The sequence below is a fragment of the Chiloscyllium plagiosum genome, chromosome 19, assembly GCF_004010195.1.
Source record: "Chiloscyllium plagiosum isolate BGI_BamShark_2017 chromosome 19, ASM401019v2, whole genome shotgun sequence".
NCBI lineage: Eukaryota > Metazoa > Chordata > Chondrichthyes > Orectolobiformes > Hemiscylliidae > Chiloscyllium > Chiloscyllium plagiosum.
In genome coordinates, this window is record NC_057728.1 from 55,106,163 (window position 1) to 55,125,288 (window position 19,126).

At 38.8% G+C, this 19,126-nt stretch overlaps 1 protein-coding gene across 4 annotated transcripts in view; it reads left to right on the forward strand.

The window, feature by feature from the left end:
• The window catches only part of LOC122559831 (host cell factor 2-like), an 83,177-nt gene that overhangs the window by 46,579 nt on the left and 17,472 nt on the right, over window positions 1-19,126 (forward strand). For 3 of the 4 annotated variants that reach the window (XM_043709924.1, XM_043709923.1, XM_043709922.1), the window contains exons 14-21: window positions 274-424; window positions 1,976-2,199; window positions 6,692-6,938; window positions 9,858-10,018; window positions 11,514-11,910; window positions 13,967-14,239; window positions 17,178-17,263; window positions 17,745-17,882. In XM_043709924.1, the coding sequence (XP_043565859.1) occupies window positions 274-424; window positions 1,976-2,199; window positions 6,692-6,938; window positions 9,858-10,018; window positions 11,514-11,910; window positions 13,967-14,239; window positions 17,178-17,263; window positions 17,745-17,882 (1,677 nt within the window). The remainder of the gene's footprint in view (window positions 1-273; window positions 425-1,975; window positions 2,200-6,691; window positions 6,939-9,857; window positions 10,019-11,513; window positions 11,911-13,966; window positions 14,240-17,177; window positions 17,264-17,744; window positions 17,883-19,126) is intronic. The other variant, XM_043709926.1, reaches the window with a different exon arrangement.

Below are 19,126 nucleotides of genomic sequence, written 5' to 3' on the forward strand. Positions count from 1 at the left end.
AGTGACCTAGAGAGAGAGAAGTACACAAAGTTAGAGTTACTGTGTGACTATGGATACTAGATGCTATTACATGCTCCTCATGGTTTTATAAATCTCTATAAGATCACCCCTCAGCCTCCAACATTCCAGGGAAAAAAATTCCAGCCAATTCAACCTTTCCCTATAATTCAAGCCTTCCAGTCCTGGCAACATCCTTGTAAATCTTTTCTGCCTCAAACTTAACATTCTTCCTGTTGAAGGGTGACCAGAATTGCAATTTTGTCACTTTTCTAGGTGGTTCTGAAGACTCCTGGAACACCTGGTACCATCCTGCGAACAGTTGGTGGTACTCCTGTCACAGTTAGTGGAGTCAGATTAGTTACTCCAGTCACTGTATCTTCAAGCAAGCCAACAGTCTCAACTTTGCTAGTAAAAGGAACGACAGGTATTACTTATAATTTGTAGTTACTCTTGTACGGTTGAGATTAATTATAGTTTATTGTCAACTATACTTATTTTAGAAAACACTTATGCCTAAAAATAATAATGGGATCTGATTGAAAACTTAATTCTGTCACAGCCTCCTAAACCGACCGATATAATATTGATCTGAGTTTTAAGGAAAAGATGGAATACATACCTTATTAGATCATTATTCTGATTTTGGTTGCAATTCCTGTTTTAATCAACTTGTTACAACAATCGGGTTGCACTGATGTGTGAAGACTAGGATGTACTACTGTAAATGAACATGCCTTTTACACATTTGTCTGGAAACTACACATGCCAATCAGCCCTCTACTTATCCCAGTCAGCAGTTACCATTAGAATTATGAATTCTACATGTTTTCTCTCCAGCCATCCAAGTTTCATGCGTCATAAATGCTGACAGTTTCAGTCTAAACTTTAATTTGTGCTAATGATCATGTGTGATATGACAAAGGTACCTCGAGCTATATAAAGTTTGAAGTGCACATGAGAGCTGGAACTCAAATTGTGGTGTAACAGACTTTTACAATAGTATTACTTAGTTGTGTTTCGCCAGTTTCATTAAAATTCTAAGCTTTTTCCAACTTAATAGATTTTTGTCTTGATCAGTAAACAGTTTATCAAGTATAGTTGCGACCCAACATTGAATCTTGAATTGTTGTTGAATAATACCTCTTTTGCAAAATGTGTTTGTAGATGCTTTGAAAGCATGTGAAAGATTCAATAAGTGGAACTCAACCTGATACTTTAAATCCCCTTTTAGAGTTATTCAAAAGTGTTTGAAATTTGCTTTCAAAGAGATGTCTTGAAACAATAAGGTAGCTTATGTATTACCTAACCTTCCAACATGCCTTTTGGTTTTCTGGAATACTTCCAGTTTCATACTCTCAGCGGCACTGAACTTCACTGAGCTTAAACAATGGCTGGAGTTGGAATGGGTAGGTGGAAAATTTGTAAAATCCTTCACTGGGCTCTTCCATATGCTTTTGATCACCTGATTGTCCAGAGCTCAATGGAGTCGGACTCCGATGCAAACCAGATGCAGACCTCTCGGTGACAGGACAGGGAAAACTACTTGCTGTGTCATTAAGTGAACTGTACTCAGCTGACCTAATTTTTGTATATCTCTCCCAAACCCACCAACGCGCACGCGTACAAGGGCACATTCACACACAGAAAAAGAAACTGCATGGCTTTGCAACAATTGACGTCTGGTAAAGGGCAGTGTTCTGCCAGCAATGGTAATCTATTTTAGTGCAAATTATTGTTGTTTTTCTGCATTGTATGAATATTTAATGTTGGTGAACCTATACTCCACCTGCACAATGTGAAGGAGGAAATTGTTTAGTTTCTATTTACGTCATTTTGGATTTGGTATATGGGCGATTGCAACTGAAGTCCTGAATCATGTCATTTCGATCAAAATAAGTTCTGTATAACTTCAAGGTTTCTTAATCAGCTTTTATTGGTTCTTGAAAGCTTATTGTTGTCAACTATTACTATGTAGGTGTTACTACATTAGGTACTGTGACGGCTGCAGCAACTACAATTCATGCTGGAGTAACTGGTCTTGCATCATCAAACTTCACTACCCCTGTCACGGCTCTGGCTAGAATAACAACGCTGGCAACACAAGCAATTAGCACAACTATTGATCCTTTGGCTGTAGCACCAACAACATTGCAAGTTACACCAGGAATTGTCTCAACTTCTTCTGTAGTTAGCACCGAGGTGAGTGTTTCTCTGTGTTTGTCTTCTACTAATTAAATGACATGTAGTGTACTCTCAATCCTATTCTTGTATTTGCATTGGGTTGTCACCACCCTGCTTTGCATCTCTGTAATCTTCTCCAGCTCATATATAACACATGCATATCCCTGCTATAATTTCCATTCTTGTCACTCTGGTCTTTGGAGCAAAGCTTTTATCATCTTTTATTACTCCTTTGATAGCTGTACATCAGCATTTGGTGCTTTGCTTTGGCATTTCCACTCTTTGGCATTTCCTTTCCACCCTATTCTCCACCCTGGTCCACCATTAAGATCTTGTCTAAAACTCAAGTTTTTGATTGCCCTGGCTGTCGTCATCTTAGCTCAGCATTTTTTATCCATGTTCCTGTGAAGCACCTTGGACGCAACATGTCAGAGTAGAAGTAGGCCATCCAGTCTTTAGGCCAGTCAAAGAAATCATGGCTGATCTGTTGGTCCACATCCCTACTTTCTTATTCCTCAATTCCATTATTGATTAAAAATCAATCTGTTTCAGTGTTGGATATACGAACAATCCAAACTCTATGTATCCCACTGCAGTAAAGCATTTCATAGATCCACTATCTGCTGAGACTTTGCTAGAATCTAAGGATGCTTGGAAAACTACAACCAGTGCATTCACTATTCCTGTACTACTTTCTTTAATTTGCTATGAAGGAGCTCATCAGATCCAGGGAACTTATTGCCCTTTAGCCCCATTGCTTTCCATTTACTTTTATCTGATAGTTATTGTATTTATCTCTTCTCCTCATTTTGCCCCTTGATTATTATTGAATACTCCACTGATGTAACATATTTATTCAATTTGGCTGCCATTTCTTGGCTCCCCATTATTATTTCCACAATACAGCCTCATTCTCTAAGTGGCCTAACTTTGGCCTCTGTCCATTTTGATATTGCTTGCTAGTTTGCCCACATAGTGCTTTCTCTTTTGATTTGGTGCTATCGTTAACTTCCTTGACTAATCACAGTTGGTTTATCCCCTTGCTGGAATTGTTCTTTCTCTCTTTAGTAAATCTTTGTTGTGAGCCAAGGAATATTTTCTTAAAAGTCTATCATTGTTCCTTGATTGTCTTTTCTGCTAAACCACACCAGCTGACTCTGCCCTCAGTCTTTTGTAAATATTCTTATTTAAGTTCAGTTCAGCTGTTTCTGACCCAAGTTTCTCTTATCAAACTGAATGCTAAATTCTACCATTTTTGATCATTGTTTCTTGATGGATATAAATAGTGATTTGTATATATTTTTAATATAATTTATTTTAAGCCTGTGTTCATACCCATATGGACTTAAAGTGTCTGAATAATTAACAATTAGCTTATAAATATTTCTGTAGCCTTGGTGATTTCTTTTCAAGATGGTTTGTAAGAGATACTTTAGCTGCATTAATGGGTTTCTGTTTGCCTTGTTTTAAATTTAAACAATTTGTGTCGTCGTCTTATCACCCACAATTTTATGATGCATTGGAAAGATGGCATCAACTTTTGAAGACCATATTTACAACTTATTGCCAAGAATGTCCTTGGCATTCTGATTTGGAGAAAGGAATTCCTTTGATATTATTTGCAATTAGGGATGCTCCTAATCAGCCCACAGCATTTTGTTCTTTGCAGCTAATATATGAATGAGGTAAGAGGACCACTTAAACAATTAAATAGAAATTGGTGAACTGAAGCCAGCAAACCTATGTCTCGAATTTCAAAGAGAAATGCATGTGACTTAGCTAAAGTATATTTCAAGGCGCCCCACAAACAATTAAAGCTAGATTAGAGTGGTGCTGGAAAAGCACAGCAAATCAAACAGCATCCGAGGAGCAGGAAAATCGATGTTTCGGACAAAAGCCCTTCATCAGGAATAGACAATTAAAGCTAGACAAATAAAAACATCAAAGTTCAAGATTTTGCTGGAGTTGTTGCCAGTCTTTGCAGAACCATTAAAAGCACAATTCACTGGATAAAATGGGAACTCAAAAATGAAAATCATGTCGAGAGTTTTCTGAAGAGGAGAAAGAACCAATCAGTGTGTCATTTTAACATGTTGAAAAGATCTATGATAGTCAGGGAAAGCTGCTCTTGTGATAGTAAAGGAAGTAGGAAATGAAATCAAATCGTGGTGGCTCAGTGGTTAGCACTGCTGCTTCACAGCACCAGGGAACCGGGTTCAATTCCCGCCTCGGGCAACTGTCTGTGTGGAGTTTGCACATTCTCCCCGTGTCTGAATGGGTTTCCTCCGGGTGCTCCGGTTTCCTCCCACAGTCCAAAGATGTGCAGGTCAAGTGAATTGGCCATGCTAAATTGCCCGTATGTTAGATGCATTACTCAGGGATAAATGTAGGGGAATGGGTCTGGGTGGGTTGCTCTTCGAAGGGTCGGTGTGGACTTGTTGGGCTGAAGGGCCTGTTTCCACACTGTAGGGAATCCATCTATTCTAAATGGAGAATGAATCTGAAATAGTAGATTCAAATGTTAATCCTCCAACAATCAGACTGGGAAACGTGAAGGTGCTTGAAAGCTTAGGTGGCATGGTTTCTTATCTTTTAGAAGTCTATCAAAGTGACACGTGAACGCTATTACCAAGTTATAGACAAGTTTGTGGGAATAGGCCAGGAAAAATGATTTTAGCAGTTTGTGATGTTCATGTAGAGAATGTGTAAATGTGTATTACCAATAAAGCAATACCCATACATACTTAATACTTAGATCAGCTCAGGTAAGGGAAGAGATTGCGTTTATGGTGGACATTGTTAGTATTGAACTGAGTTAAAGTAGTTGGTGCTTACTGAGCATGATGGTGCTGAAACCAGATTTTGCATTGATTATTATAAAGTCAACTTGGTAATGAAATTGATTTGCCAAAGGACATTGGAAAGTTCCTTTTACAAAGAGAATTAATGAAATACTGACATTTGTAACACTGTATGAATGTTTATTATTGCAAAAACATGTAATTTGGACTGAAAAATATGCCAGTGATGTTTCAGCAGTTTTAGCAAAACTAGGGAAGACTATTTAAACCATTTGACTGAACTGTTTGACTCAGCTGCAAAGAGCCAATTTGTTAATAAATTTTGCTGAGTGAATTTGCCAAGACATAGGTCACTTATTTTAGGCCATACTGTGGAATAAGGTAGAGTAGCATCTGGAGAAGCAAACGTACAGGCAATTTGGGATTTTGCCTATGCCTAGGAAAAGATGTGAAATTTTATGCTATGTTGGCATGAATGGATTCTATCGTGTGTTTGTCCCAAACCTGAGCTTATCCATTCCACCTGTGGGAAGAAGGCATCAGATTTGATTGGATGCAAAAGTTTCCAAATGTCTTTCAACATTGGCATCAAGCACTGAAGAACTTGATTCAAGCTTATTGCCCAGAATGTCCTAATGATTGGGATAAATCTGGGGTCTGATGGTATTACTAGACAATCAGTTGGGATCACAACACCTAGAGGATCCTTTATTCTGAGGTCGTTTTTTAAGCCTACCTCATTATACATTACCAGATCCAAAGTAGCCTGATCTCTGCTTGGTTCTACAACATATTGTTTTAGGAAACTATCTCAAATGTGCAGTGAGTTCTACCTCATGGGTACCTCTACCAATTTGATTTGCCCAATCTACATGATGATTAAAGTCACCTATAATTAATGTGCTATCTATTGATTTGTTCTCTTTTCCATAGTATAGTTACTGTTAGTTGGTCTGTTAGAATTCTTCCACTCATATCTTCAACTACATTGTATTTCTTACTTCATCTATATGGATTCTACTTTTTCTGATCCAAAATCATTTTGTTGCTGCTGCACTTATTCCATCTTGGGATGTTTTATTCTCCTTTGGAGGTGCCATATAAATGCCACTTCGTGCAGCAATTACCATTGGCTCCCTATCCCTCCTCTTTAATTTACTCATTAGCTTCTGTAATCTTCAATCAAAATGTTTGTGGCTGCTTGGACTGTGCTACTTCATCCACCCCCTACTTCCAACTTTTGGGAGCTTTTGCCGTTACATTCACTGTGCTTTGGAATTTTCCTCCTCCGTCTCCTTGCTTCAGCTTCTTCATTGCCATTATTAAAAAACGTTTTTGAAAGTATACCGACCTAGCTATGCCTTCAATCGTTTCTCCTGACTTTTCGCCTAATTTCTCTTTATAATTCAACCTATTTTGTTAAGTGCAGGTATATCTTATGTTACTGTTCTGGGTGTGACTAATGAATACTGATTGCCAGAGTTGCCTTCAACACCAAACCTCATCATTTTTCAAAATACACAATCACCAGAATAGTGAATTTGAAGTGCAGAAGTGGTGCAAGATTTTAGCACAAGTGAAAATTTACATTGGATGTCAATGCGGGTTATAGATTATTTATGATTCTTTACATTGAAGAGTTATTCCTGCATGTTTACAGTACAATTCTATTAATGGATTCTTGCCATGTACGTTTTGTGTTTTGACAGCCTGTTTTTGTGATATCAGGAGAAGCAGTGCCCTCTCGTGTAACTGGCTTGGTTGCACACGCTAGTGAAACTCAGGTGCCAGTGGCTGCAGAACAAGCCACAACTGCAGTAACTGTTTCAGATAATAGTGTACAAACTTCAGATCAACAAATACAACAAGCAGCAGACGAGCCAGCTCATGAAACTACAGAAACAAATACTACAAACACAGCTACCTCCAGTACTGCAAATATGTCTCTTAATCAAAGTGAGTAAACTAAACAATAAAAAAGCATCTAAAAGTAGCTCACCTATTTAAATGAGTGATATTTCTTTTTTAATATTGAAATAAAGTTTCTACTATTACAAGAAGCAATAGGTTAACATTTTCTCACTCTTCAGTTTCAGGCTAATTCAGATGTACTAGTAACCACAAGTAATTATAGTTTAAAACATTTCTTTGGTTACAGTCACTCTGGTGAAATGAGTGCATGCAGATATTGCAGATGGAAATAAATTCTGCCAGGGTAGTTGTCACACTTTTATACATTACAGATACAAGACATATTTTATTAAGGAAAATGTTCACTTAATGAAGATCAGTCTGATTTTTGGCTTGAAAATTGCAAGCTTTTTCCTATTTCCAGCTCCTCTTACCAAACAGCAATTACTATTTGATTATTGCTGTTGCAGAAACACCGACTTGGATTTGACTTTGGGCCTTAATGTGCTACAGTGAGAACATAAAAACACAAAGAAGGAGCAGGAGTAGGCCATTCAGCCCTCAAAAGCCTGCATTCCTGAAGATCTTGGCTGATCTGTCAGGTCTTCAATTCCTCTTTCATGTCAGATTCTTACAGCCCTCAACTCTTGGATATTTCAAAAATCTATCTACCTCCTCAGTAAATACTTTGAGTGATCTAGCCTCTCTGGGTTTGAGAATTCCATAATTCACTACTCTTAGTAGAAGGTATTACATTGTGAATCCATTTCTGCGCTTTAATGCACGTTATCCCACATGCTAAGTGTTCTGTCATAAGAAATATTTAAGCAGCAGTTACAATTTATGTTTTTGTATAAGATGAGCTATGAATCAAAGATCATCTTGAGGTGTTTTCACAGAGGTATAATCAAAAAAAAATCTGAATGCTAGGCAAAGGAATGACCAAAACCATAATCAAAGAGATGGAATTGGAGTGTTGAAGGAGGAGAGGTAGCTGGAGAGATGGAGTGGTTTTAGGTAGTGAATTCCAAAGAGTGATGCTTAAGTGTCTCGAAATATAATTACCAAAGGGGAGATGCAGGAGGCCATAGTCAGAGGAAAAATGTTAAAAGGGCAGTGGGCTAGCAGAACTTAGTGCAAGGTAGAATATGGACATGCATACAAATGATCCTCGCGGTGTCTGCTTTCGGAATCTGGTGTCAGCACTACAAATGGCATTGATATGCTGATTGCCAGAGGGAAGATTGGGAGTAGGTCATTTGGCCCCTCAAACCAGTCGACAATTTAGTAAGATTGTTGCTGATTTGATTATAACCTCCAAACCCATATTCTCACTTACCACCGATCACTGTCCCACACCTGCTTCCAGTAAGTAAGTTCCAAAGACTCGTGACCCTCAAAGAAATTCACTTCATGATCCTCAGAAAAAAAATTCACCATGTAAATGGTGACCCCTTATTTTGAACCAGTAAACCAGTGACCCCTGTTCTTGATTTTTCCATAACAGGAAATAGCCCCTCCACAACCAAAGTGTCAACACCCATCAAGATCTTGTATGTTTTAATCAAGCCAACTCTTACTCGTCTGAACTCCAGCAGATAAAGACCTAGCCTGTAAAAACCTTATTAGACAATCTACCCATTCAGTTTCTGAACTGCCTCCAGTGCAATTACATCTTTCCTTAAATAAGTGACCAGTGCTGCACACAGTACTCCAGATGTGATGTCACTAGTGCTCCATATAGCTGAAGCATAACCTCCTGACTTTTGTATACACTTTGCCGCAGTTAACGCTCTATTGACTTTCCTTAGTATATGCTGTACCTACATGTTAAAGTTTTGCAGTTCATGAAGGAAGGCACTCTGGTCCATCTGCATTGCCAGAGGGAAGATTTTCCACAGTTCTGCTTTCTTTTTTCCTTCCTGCCACAATAGGCAGTTTCACATTTTCACACATTCCACTCCATTTGCCACATCTTTGCTCTATCTTAACCTAACTATATCTTTTTGTAGTCTCTTAGGTCCTCTTCACAATTTAGTGCAGCAATGTCTTCAGGCCCTGCATTCAAGCCATTTATATAAGTAATAAATAGTTGTGGTCACAGCATCAATCCTTGTGGCACCTATTAACTTGCTACCTGGAAAAGACTCATTTATGCTTTCTGGCTGTTTCTGGTTGACTCGCCAATCTTCTGTCCAGGCCATCCATACATCGTAAGTTTTTATTTTCCAAAGTAGCCTTTGGTGTGGCATCTTATCAAATGCCTTCTGGAAATGAAGTTCGGCTTCATGGTTTTGAATGAGTACAAGTGGAAAGTGAAGAGTGGGGTGTTGGCCAGGAGGGTGTTGACATTGGAGTCTGGAGATAGAATTCTGAGCCTAAAAGCTCCGAGGGTATGTAGGATATTATGAGATAATACATTACGATTCCAGTTGCAGAGACTGTTGTTAAGTCTGCCAATGCCAAGTATTATCATTCTAAGGTGAGGGATGCTTATTGTGGCAAACTTAAGTGTAATCACTAACTCTGTTTGCTTTTATCAATTGTGTAATTTAACTCCTAGAAAGATCATGTCTGCATTTTTATAAAAATATGTGCGTGAAAATCTTCTGTGTTGCATTCAAGCACAGTTGAAGTGAGGAAGAATGAAAATGATATTGATATGGGGCTTGGGAGCATTCTTGTAAGAAATTACAGCACAGGATGAGCTTTATTCTGTATCGTGTTTCTCAAAATGAATAAAGAAGTTTGATTTCAGCAGTGTTAGTGTGAGTACAAAACATATAAAATTTAACATGAGCTTTCCAAAGTTATTTAGTCTTTTCAAAGGGGTGATTAATCACTATAAAATTTCATCCATGATCCAAGAAAATATGAAAGTAAAGTTTGATAAATTCTAACCCATTATTCTTGTTAGGCCATAGAGTACATTTTTGCTAACCTATTGGGATATGTATGCCACAGTTCAGCCACCAGATGCAAGTAACAATGGGATGCCAGAAAGTGTGCATGGAGAAACGGCAACTGCAGGAACAACCAATACAGCAACAACCGTTTCAGCAGCATGCACTGGGGCAGTGACCACTGTGACACAGTCTACACCAACTCCAGGCCCTTCGTTGCAGGTAAGAAAATAAGAAAATGATTCTTTATTGTGTGGTGCACCATTTAGTATAACTTTTAAGCTACTTATACTCAACGTACAAGAGGAAGTTTAGAGAGGCTGCACTGCACAGAAATCTGGCTTGGTATTCGAGGCCAATTTGTAGATTTAAGAGTTCAACCCAGCAGTGCTCTGTTTTGAGAGGGGATCTTTGCAAACTTAACACATGTGCAGCAAGACCTGGGTAACATCCAGGCTTGCACTGACATGTGACAAGGAATATTTACCCCACATCAAGATGGTCATTGCCTGACACTTAAGACAGGAGAATCTCATTGTTTTTCCATGATACTCAATGGCAATTCCATTACAGCATAATACAGAAGAAGAGGGAGATTATTTGGTGCAACTGTTTGGGCATTTTGAGATCACGATGATCTGATCATCTTTAACTCCACTTTACTGCCTTAAAACGTTAACCAGGTTTCCCACGGATAGATTTTAACTCATTGTCTTTAACGTGGGGCTGGTCCATTTAGAGCATCATTGAAATCAGAAGCAGATAGTAAGAAATAAATCAGAAATAAAGTGGCCCATTGTAGCCCGCTGGTTCTGAGCCACAGTAATATCAGACGGACAGACTGAAAAGGGATGTCTGGTTTGCATGGTGGGGAGAAGTGGGCTGCTTTACAACCGGGCCAGTGAAACATGTTTCTGTAATCGACCTCTTGGTAAAATTAAATAGTGGTGATGTTTTGATGGTTTTGCTTTAACATTTTTTTTTCACTTGGTGCAGTAACTGGAAGTTGCTGTGAATGATAGGAGTGAGCAAGTAGTTATCACATTTAGGTTAATAATACTGTGTGCATTTTTAATAGCCTATTCAAAACGTGTTCCTCCGCACCTCAGGCTAATTATGATATGATCCATATGCCTCTTGCAAGAATCTTAGTCATTGCCTCCTAAATTTTCCGCTGTCACTGACAATACTTAAAATATTTCCAGTTGTGGGTATGGCTGATTGTTCAGTTTTTTTGCACCTAATTCTAAATGAGTGGTGTTATCTACTGAACATTATGAAAATTAGAGAAGAATGAACAAGCACAGAAGGATGTCATCTGTCCAGGTTTTCAGTAAAACACTTCAATTAATCCCATCCCTCTGCTTTCGCCCATAAGACCTGCAAATCTATTCTCTTGCAATATTTGGCTAATTGTATTTTATTTACTATTGAAACTACTTGTAGGTAGTGCATCCTAAATCATGGCATCTCACTTGTTCTTCATGTTAACTGAGTTTTTTGTTTGTCCAATTACGTTAAGTCTGTGCTCACTGCCACAGGCAGCAGCTCATTCTTATTTGGGGGGTGGGGAGACGTTGGATAAAGCAAATTATTAGTGACTAGGAGTGTTCTGTAATGGTTAAATCAAAAGACAAAAATTGGTGGAAGGTTTCATTTAAGAGTGATAATCTGTATCTATTGCTGGAGTATTCATTTTTCACTCTACAATAACCAGGCTGCTTCAACGGCATCAGATGTGACTTCAAGCAGCAGTGCGTCTTTGTCAGATCTGAGCACATCGCAGTTGGCACCTGCCACTGAGACTCTTCAAAACCCAGGAAGCTCTGAGCTTCAGTCGTCTTCCGAACAGACATTAAAGAACTTTGCTCAAGCAGTAATGCCACAGTTGGCTGAAAATCAGCAACCTGATCAGTCAGAGGCCTTCCAGGACCCTCAAGAGAAAATGGAAAGTGGTAAAGCACAGGAGCAGTTGAGTCAAAACTCAGAGCAGCAGCACCAGCACCATGTCACTGCCACTGAACCCTTTGTTATTGAAGCAAAACCAGCAGATAGTATCCAACACAAAACAACTGGTGGAGATGTTCCAATATCCTCATTGCCAAAAGCCACAGGTAAGCACCATGTTTTTATTGAACCAATAATTTTTAAATATGGTTCAGGAATAAGCTGCTGTTCTTCCAAAAGGGAAGAAGTAGTCATAATCCCTTTTCCCTGAAAATAACATCTTCTGATAGCAGTGCAAGTTATTATCTTGTCTGAAAGAGTTAGAACTCCATTTGATATAGTATGTTCATAAGTTGAAGTGATACAGTAGGTTAAGGTTGATTTGTAACCACATATGAAAAGCCTAAACACCTTTTTTAAGTATAATGGAAAATGTAGCCCATATTGTGGGCATGTTGGGATGTTGCCAATTTTCAAATGAAACTGAGCTTAAAAATTGTAAGTTTTCAAAATGGAATGATCTTCACAACTTAACTGAGAGAACAACTGAGGGACATTGTTCGGATTGTAGTGATTAAAAACATCCCGGAGCTAATGGAACATGAAAGGGGCATCCACAAAACAGAGTTAAAAATCTCACAACACCAAGCTGTGGTCTGACAGATTTATTTGGAAGCACTAGCTTTCAGAGTGCTGCTCCTTCAGGTGGTTGTGGAGTATAAGATTGTCAGACACAGAATTTATAGCAAAAGTTTTCAGTGTGATGTAACTGAAATTGTATATTGAAAAAGATCTAGATTGTTTATTAAGTCTCTCATCTTTTGGAATGAACATGTTGGGTTCAGTTCTTTCATATGTAAATTGCAGAACTTTTTTAAAGTTACGTTCTCAAGTGAACTTTAACAATTGGTGTTATATTGGCCCAGATAATGCATTTACAGTGTGAGGTGCCCTGCATGAGACTGTGCTACAATGTTCAGACTGATTCTAAACTAAAAAACTGATTTACAGAATCTTACATAGGTTCATGTAGTTATTCAGCAAAATAAACTGCAATTCTGTATGTACAAATTCAACCCACAAACTTGTATGTGTGCATGTGGGTGGGGAGTGTAGTTATGAGTGTCTGTGAGAGGGTGCGTGTGTGATTGTGGGAGTGTATGAGAGAGAGCTTGTGTATGAGGGAGGATCTGCGTGAGTGTGTTGTGTGTGTTTGTGTTTCGCGCAGTGGGGTCACCTGTAGTGTGACATGAACCCAAGATCCCAGTCGAGGCCATCCCCATGGGTACCGACCTTGGCTATCAGCCTCTGTTCGGCCACTTTGTGTTGTTGTCCATCCCGAAGTCTGCCTTGGAGGACGGTCACCTGAAGGTCCGAGGTCGAATGTCCCGGGCCACTGAAGTGTTCTCTGACTGGGAAGGAACACTCCTGTCTGTTGATTGTTGTGCGGTGTCCATTCATCTGTTGCTGTAGCCGCTGCTCTCTCGCCAATGTATCACGCCTCAGGCCATCCTTGCATGCTGTGTATGAGAGAGACAACATTGGCTAAGTCACATAAGTATCTGCCACGTACACGGTGGGAGGTGTATTGATAAAGATATGAGATGTAAATTGTAAGATAGTCAATGACAAGTTAACTGCGCATATATAGTCATGAAATGTGAGAATGAGACGACAAACTTTGTTCTGGCTTTGTTTCAGAGACACCTGGGTAGACTTTAACTAAATGTGTCTCCCAGCATATACTTATAAAATAAATTATATAATAACCGTACCCAAGATTTGAAGTGGTTCTTTAAAACCACAACAGCATAGAGGCAAAGAATATTGTTCTTGGGTTAATGCTACAAATTAGTGCAACAGGATTAAAAATTTCACTTTTATGCAATCAGAACTGAAATCTGTCGCTGTGGCGGCAATATTAATGGCTATAATTTGTTTTTCACCAATAAGGAATGCACACATTGAATGTAAATGACATGGTTATAAATTATTGATGAAACCATTAAACCTATGTGTTTGATTTCTAAAGTAATCCATCTGCCTGGATAAGTTTGCATTCAGCCCCTTGCTGAGTATCAAGTTTAGGTGTTTTCTTATAATGTGGTGTTTACACACTGGATTGCCTCTGGATTTATAAAAGGATTTAATTGTATTCTGTAGAAGTTACTTGTGCCTTTTTTTCAGAATGGCTTTTCAGAACTAATTGTTTTAATATTTTAGAATGCAGTGCAGTAAAGCCTCCCTCGGAAGATCTTGCTTCAGAACCAGGTGTGCCTAATGTAGATTCCTCTCAGCATTTGCAACATTGCCAGAACCTTATCACTCCGACTCCAGAGCAGCCAGCACAACAAAAGGATCCACTGCAACCTCCAGTGCCACTGAGCACAGTGAGTGCTCCTCCTCAAACAGCAATGCTGAGTCCTAATGATACAAACATACAGAGTAGTCAGCAAGGCCAGGTCACAGAGGATGCCCACCAACCTACCACTTCAAGTATGTTCAACTGGCTGGAAACTTTATGCTCTTTCTAGTCATGTTTCTTCCATACTATTTATAATTGTAAACATTTGCCTATGCTAACTCATAGCGTGCAGTGCAACTATTAAAAAAGAACTCCACTGGATGCTGTGAATCACATTTGATTCAGTGGCGGCATGGTTCTGTGAACATGTGCGAACTGTTAATTTTCACTGTAAGGAAGAATCAATGTGCAGGATCACTTTTGTATCATGAAAATGATTCAAAACAAATATCAAGAATGCTAGAGATACTCAGCACATCTGGCAGCATCTGTTGAGAGAGAAACAGAGTTAATGCATTTAGTCCAATCTGACTTCTTCAGAATTGAAAGATGTTGGAAAATCTTCTCTTATAAACTTTTCACAGTGAGGAGTGATGGAGGGTGCATAGTGTAGAGGCCCAGTGTAAAATACAAAGGGGTTGGTCGTGGTGGTGAAAGGGAAAACAAAAATGGTATAAGATAAGTGTAATATTAAGTTGTGAAACAGCGAGAATGGGTCCTCTACTGAGAGCAAACAAGACAAGACTGTGGTGAGGGGTAAGGGAGGAGAGAATGAATGTAAGAAAAATGGAGAATAGACATCATGGTTAGCTTCTGAAGTTGTGGAATTCACTCTTGAGACCTTGAGATTGTCAAGTGCTCAAGTGGAAACTGAGGTGGTATTCTTCAAGCCTGCATTGTGCTTCATTGGAACAAAATAAATGTGTGGTGTTGCATTTTGGTAAGGCAATCAGGGCAAGACTTCTACACTTAATAGTAGAGATCTGAAGTGTTGCGGAACCCAAGAGATCTTTGGGTGCAGCTTCATAATTCCTTGAAATCGGAGGCACAGATAGACAGAGTAGTGAAGAAGGCATTTGGTATGCTTGCTTTTATACGTCCATGCATTAGGATTAGGAATTGGGATGTCATGCTGCAGCTGTGCAGGACATTGTTTAGGTCGCTATTGGACTACGTTCAATTCCGGTCTCAGTGATTTAGGAAAGATGTTAAACTTGAGCTGATGCAGAAAAGATGGCTAAGGATGCTGTCGATGTTGGAAGATTTGATCTATAGGGAGAGACTGAATAGACTGGGGCTATTTTCCCTAGACTGCTGGAGGCTGAGGGATGACCTTATAGAAGTTTATAAAATCATGAGGGGCATAGGGTGAATAGCCATGGTCTTTTTCCCAAGTAGGGGAGTCCAAAACTAGAGGGCATAGGTTTAGGGTGAGAGGGGAAGGATAGAAAGGGACCTAAGAGGCAACTTTTTCTCACAAGGTGGTGTGTGTATGGAATGAGCTGTCAGAGGGTGTGGTGGAGGCTGGTCTACCAGGGTTAAAAGATGACTGGATGGGTGCATGAATAGGAAGGGTTTAGAGGGATATGCGTCAAGTGCTGGCAAATGGGACTGGATTAATTTAAGATAATAGGTCAGATGGATGAGTTGGACTGAAGGGTCTGTTTCCTTGATGTTCCTAAGACTCTATGGAAGCAGGAACTGGACAGAATTCTGTCAGTTTCAAACTCCTAGCATCCATAGTATTTTACCTTTAAATAATTCAAAAGTTAGTTCCGTTGCCAGGTATTAAATCGGTTGGCTAGATATTTTTAACATGTGGCTGAAGTTAACATTATACCTGATTGGAGTCAGCTCAGTTGGTTAATAAGACACAGGATGAAGCCATCACTAGGGGTTCAAATCACCATACCAGCTGTGATTGGAGCAAATTACTGTAGATGCTGGAATCTGTACTGAAAACAAAAAATGCTGGAAATAGCAGTGGGACAGGCAGCATCCATAGAGAGAGAGCAAGCTAACGTTTTGAGTCTAGCTGACTCTTCATATGAGCAGCTGCCAGCTGTGGTGGTTGATAAAGGACTGTTCCTCATCTTGCCCCATGTTTCAGAGTAGTGACTTCAAGCTATATATAAACAATTGTCTCTTTAGTGATGTGAAACCAAAGCAGTGTGAGATTGCCAACTTAAAGGTGTTCTCCACATCTTGGCTTCACTGTATTGGCTTCCAGACCTAGGTCTTCCTCTTGAAAAGTGCTTTAGTACTTTGGGTTAGAGAGATAATCATGTAATTTTTTTTTGTAGTAGAATCAGAAAGTGTTGGAAAAACCTGAAACACAGTGTTTTCAAAGAGCACTCACCTCTTGCACTCAAAATGTTACCTATTTCTCCACAGATGCTGTCAGACCTGCTGTGTTTCTCCAGCATTTTATCTTTTTTTCAGACTTCCAGTATCTAATGTTTTGGTATTATTTAAACATTAACTTTGTATCTTGGTGTGTCAGTGTTTGCATTACAATAAGGTACATTTGATGTAAAATTGTGATTCCAATAACTTGTTAAAGCTTGTAAATTAAAAGACTGCAAGTCTTCAAATATGTTTTTGTCCACTATTTAATGGTATTTAGCAGAATGAGGGATATCCAGGCTAAGTATTTTACTTGAGATTATTTTGATCTTTAATGTAGCCTGATTTATACTAGTTGTTTGCAGAGAATATTTTATTGAAATTTCTTGCCATTTCGTACTAATATGGTGGTTGTTGTAGTAGTAGATGTTTTTTTGTATCAAAGCCTATAAAAGCGACTGATATGCCATACAGGTATCCATGTCTGACTATAATTTGAAAGCAATAACATGTCCTTATACATCTAATTAAGTTCAATGTTTTTTACATTGATTTCTTCTTTCTTATGGTGTATATATATTAATTACACAAAATTTTGTATCAAAACTTGGATCATATGCATGAGGACACAAGGGTCAAAATATAATGTTAACATTAATAGACACATCACTTTTAAAATATTTTTGTATGCTGTCAGTAATGTTGATAATTAAACACATGGTAAGATTGAATGAATTAACATTTGCCATATAGAAAGTAACTTCTTAGGTCTTCTGTTTCTAGGTCCTGCCACTTCACTTCCATCATCCTCTTCCACAGCAGCTGTGTCACCAAATGAAGTCTCTACTAGTAATCCGCTAGCAAATGGGGTAAATAAAGTTATTATAATTAGTAAATAATGGGTTAGTAGGTTATCAATACAATGGATCTTTAACTGCCACTGCAGAAGTTTCATATTCCCTCTGGATATTTAAATGTGAAGTAATAATACAATAGAATTAGAATTCAGTTTTATTGTCATGTGCACTGAAGTACAGGGATACAGTGAAAAGTTTATAATGTCACCTCTCAAAGTGCCACCTTAGGTCCAAAATATAGACCCAGTATCACATTATGGCAAACTGTGATCTAATCTACGCATGAAGCCAAGTCAAAATTGAATCGAGTTTTTAAAGACCTTTGCAAGGGCATGTTGCTAATCATTAGATAGATATTCTGTGTTCATTAATGTAAATAAAAAAATGGCTGTGGATGGTTGTCAAATTTCTGAGTAGTGGTTGGTTTTTCGGTGATGCTTTCTTGCTCTAAAACAGATGTAAAACCCGAACAAGATTTCTTTCATTTTTCTAGAAACAAGAAAATTCTTGCGCACAATTAAAGGTAACGCCAAAGAAAGAAGGCAATCCATGGTATGATGTTGGAATCATCAAAGGAACCAACTCTGTGGTAACTCACTATCACTTGCCACCAGAGGGCAGCCACGGAGAGGTGAGTGAGATTTAAATGGTGAATTTGAGAGTCAGCCCTGCTTCATGTTACTTTCTGATCATAATTAACAGAGGGGAAAATTTGCTTTTACTACTTGGCTGGCTTTAGTTCTCTTTGAGCAAGTTTTGTACCATTTAGGGCTTTTAATTGGAGATATTTTGCCATTACCTGTTCTACATACTCCCTGTCTCATTCCCTTCTGCCAATCAGCTGTTCTGGTAATGGTAACAGCTGACACCAATTCCTGCCACTAACTTTACAATTTATGATGGATTAGTTCCACCAAGAATAGATGACTGACCTTTTTTTATGAAATCAGTTTGTCAGATCTGTTGTCATTAAATATGGATTGCCTTTCAAAGCCGCGATATTTTTGTCGGGTGCTGTTTATTCACATAACATCATAAATTTGAATAATGGTTTGTTTTAGTACCAACATTATATATGTAGTGATTGTAATGAGGTCAGCCAGGTGAATGTCATGAAATGAGTTCCCTGATTGGGGCTGTTCATCTGGTCCAGTCAGGGTGCACTGGCTGACAGATATAAACAAGAGAGTAAAAAATAACAGAAAAAAAAGAAGAAAAAAAAAAGAAAAAATAAATAGGAGAGTCAGACATCCTTTCCATTTTGAGAGCTGGCTCTGAGCAAGCTGGATTGGTGTCAAGGACCCACTATGTGTAAATCTAGGGTGACTTGCTGATGGGATACTGGTCTCCATGGAGATGTTTCAGTGGCGTTAAGAGAAAAGCATGCTCGTGAAGAAATTTGCTCACAACAGTTCTTTAAGTTGGGGTAAGTACTTCTGGCATCATGCTGTTATTTGGGAAGCTTGAATCATTTGATCCTGCCGTCTCAGACTGGGTCCAGTATGTGGAAAGAGCTCCTTGTTTTTTCCAGGCAAATGACATTGGGGCAGATGAAAAGCAATAAATAATTGTCCTGATAACTTGTGGACCCGCAGCTTTTTCGGTTATGAGGAACCTAACTTTCCCTGAGGCACAAGGCACTAAAACCTCTCGAGTTGATGGATTTAGTTCAGGAATATTACAACCCCAAGCCTCCTTTAATTTTGCAATGCTATCGGTGTTACTTTGGAACTTGAGAACTGGGAGAATCTGTATTGGGAATTTTGACTAAGTTAAAACAACTGGCAGAGGCATGTGACTTTGGTTTAACCCGTAATGAGATGCTGGGAGTCAGTTTGGTATGTGGAATTAATGATGTGACCATTCAAAAGCGCC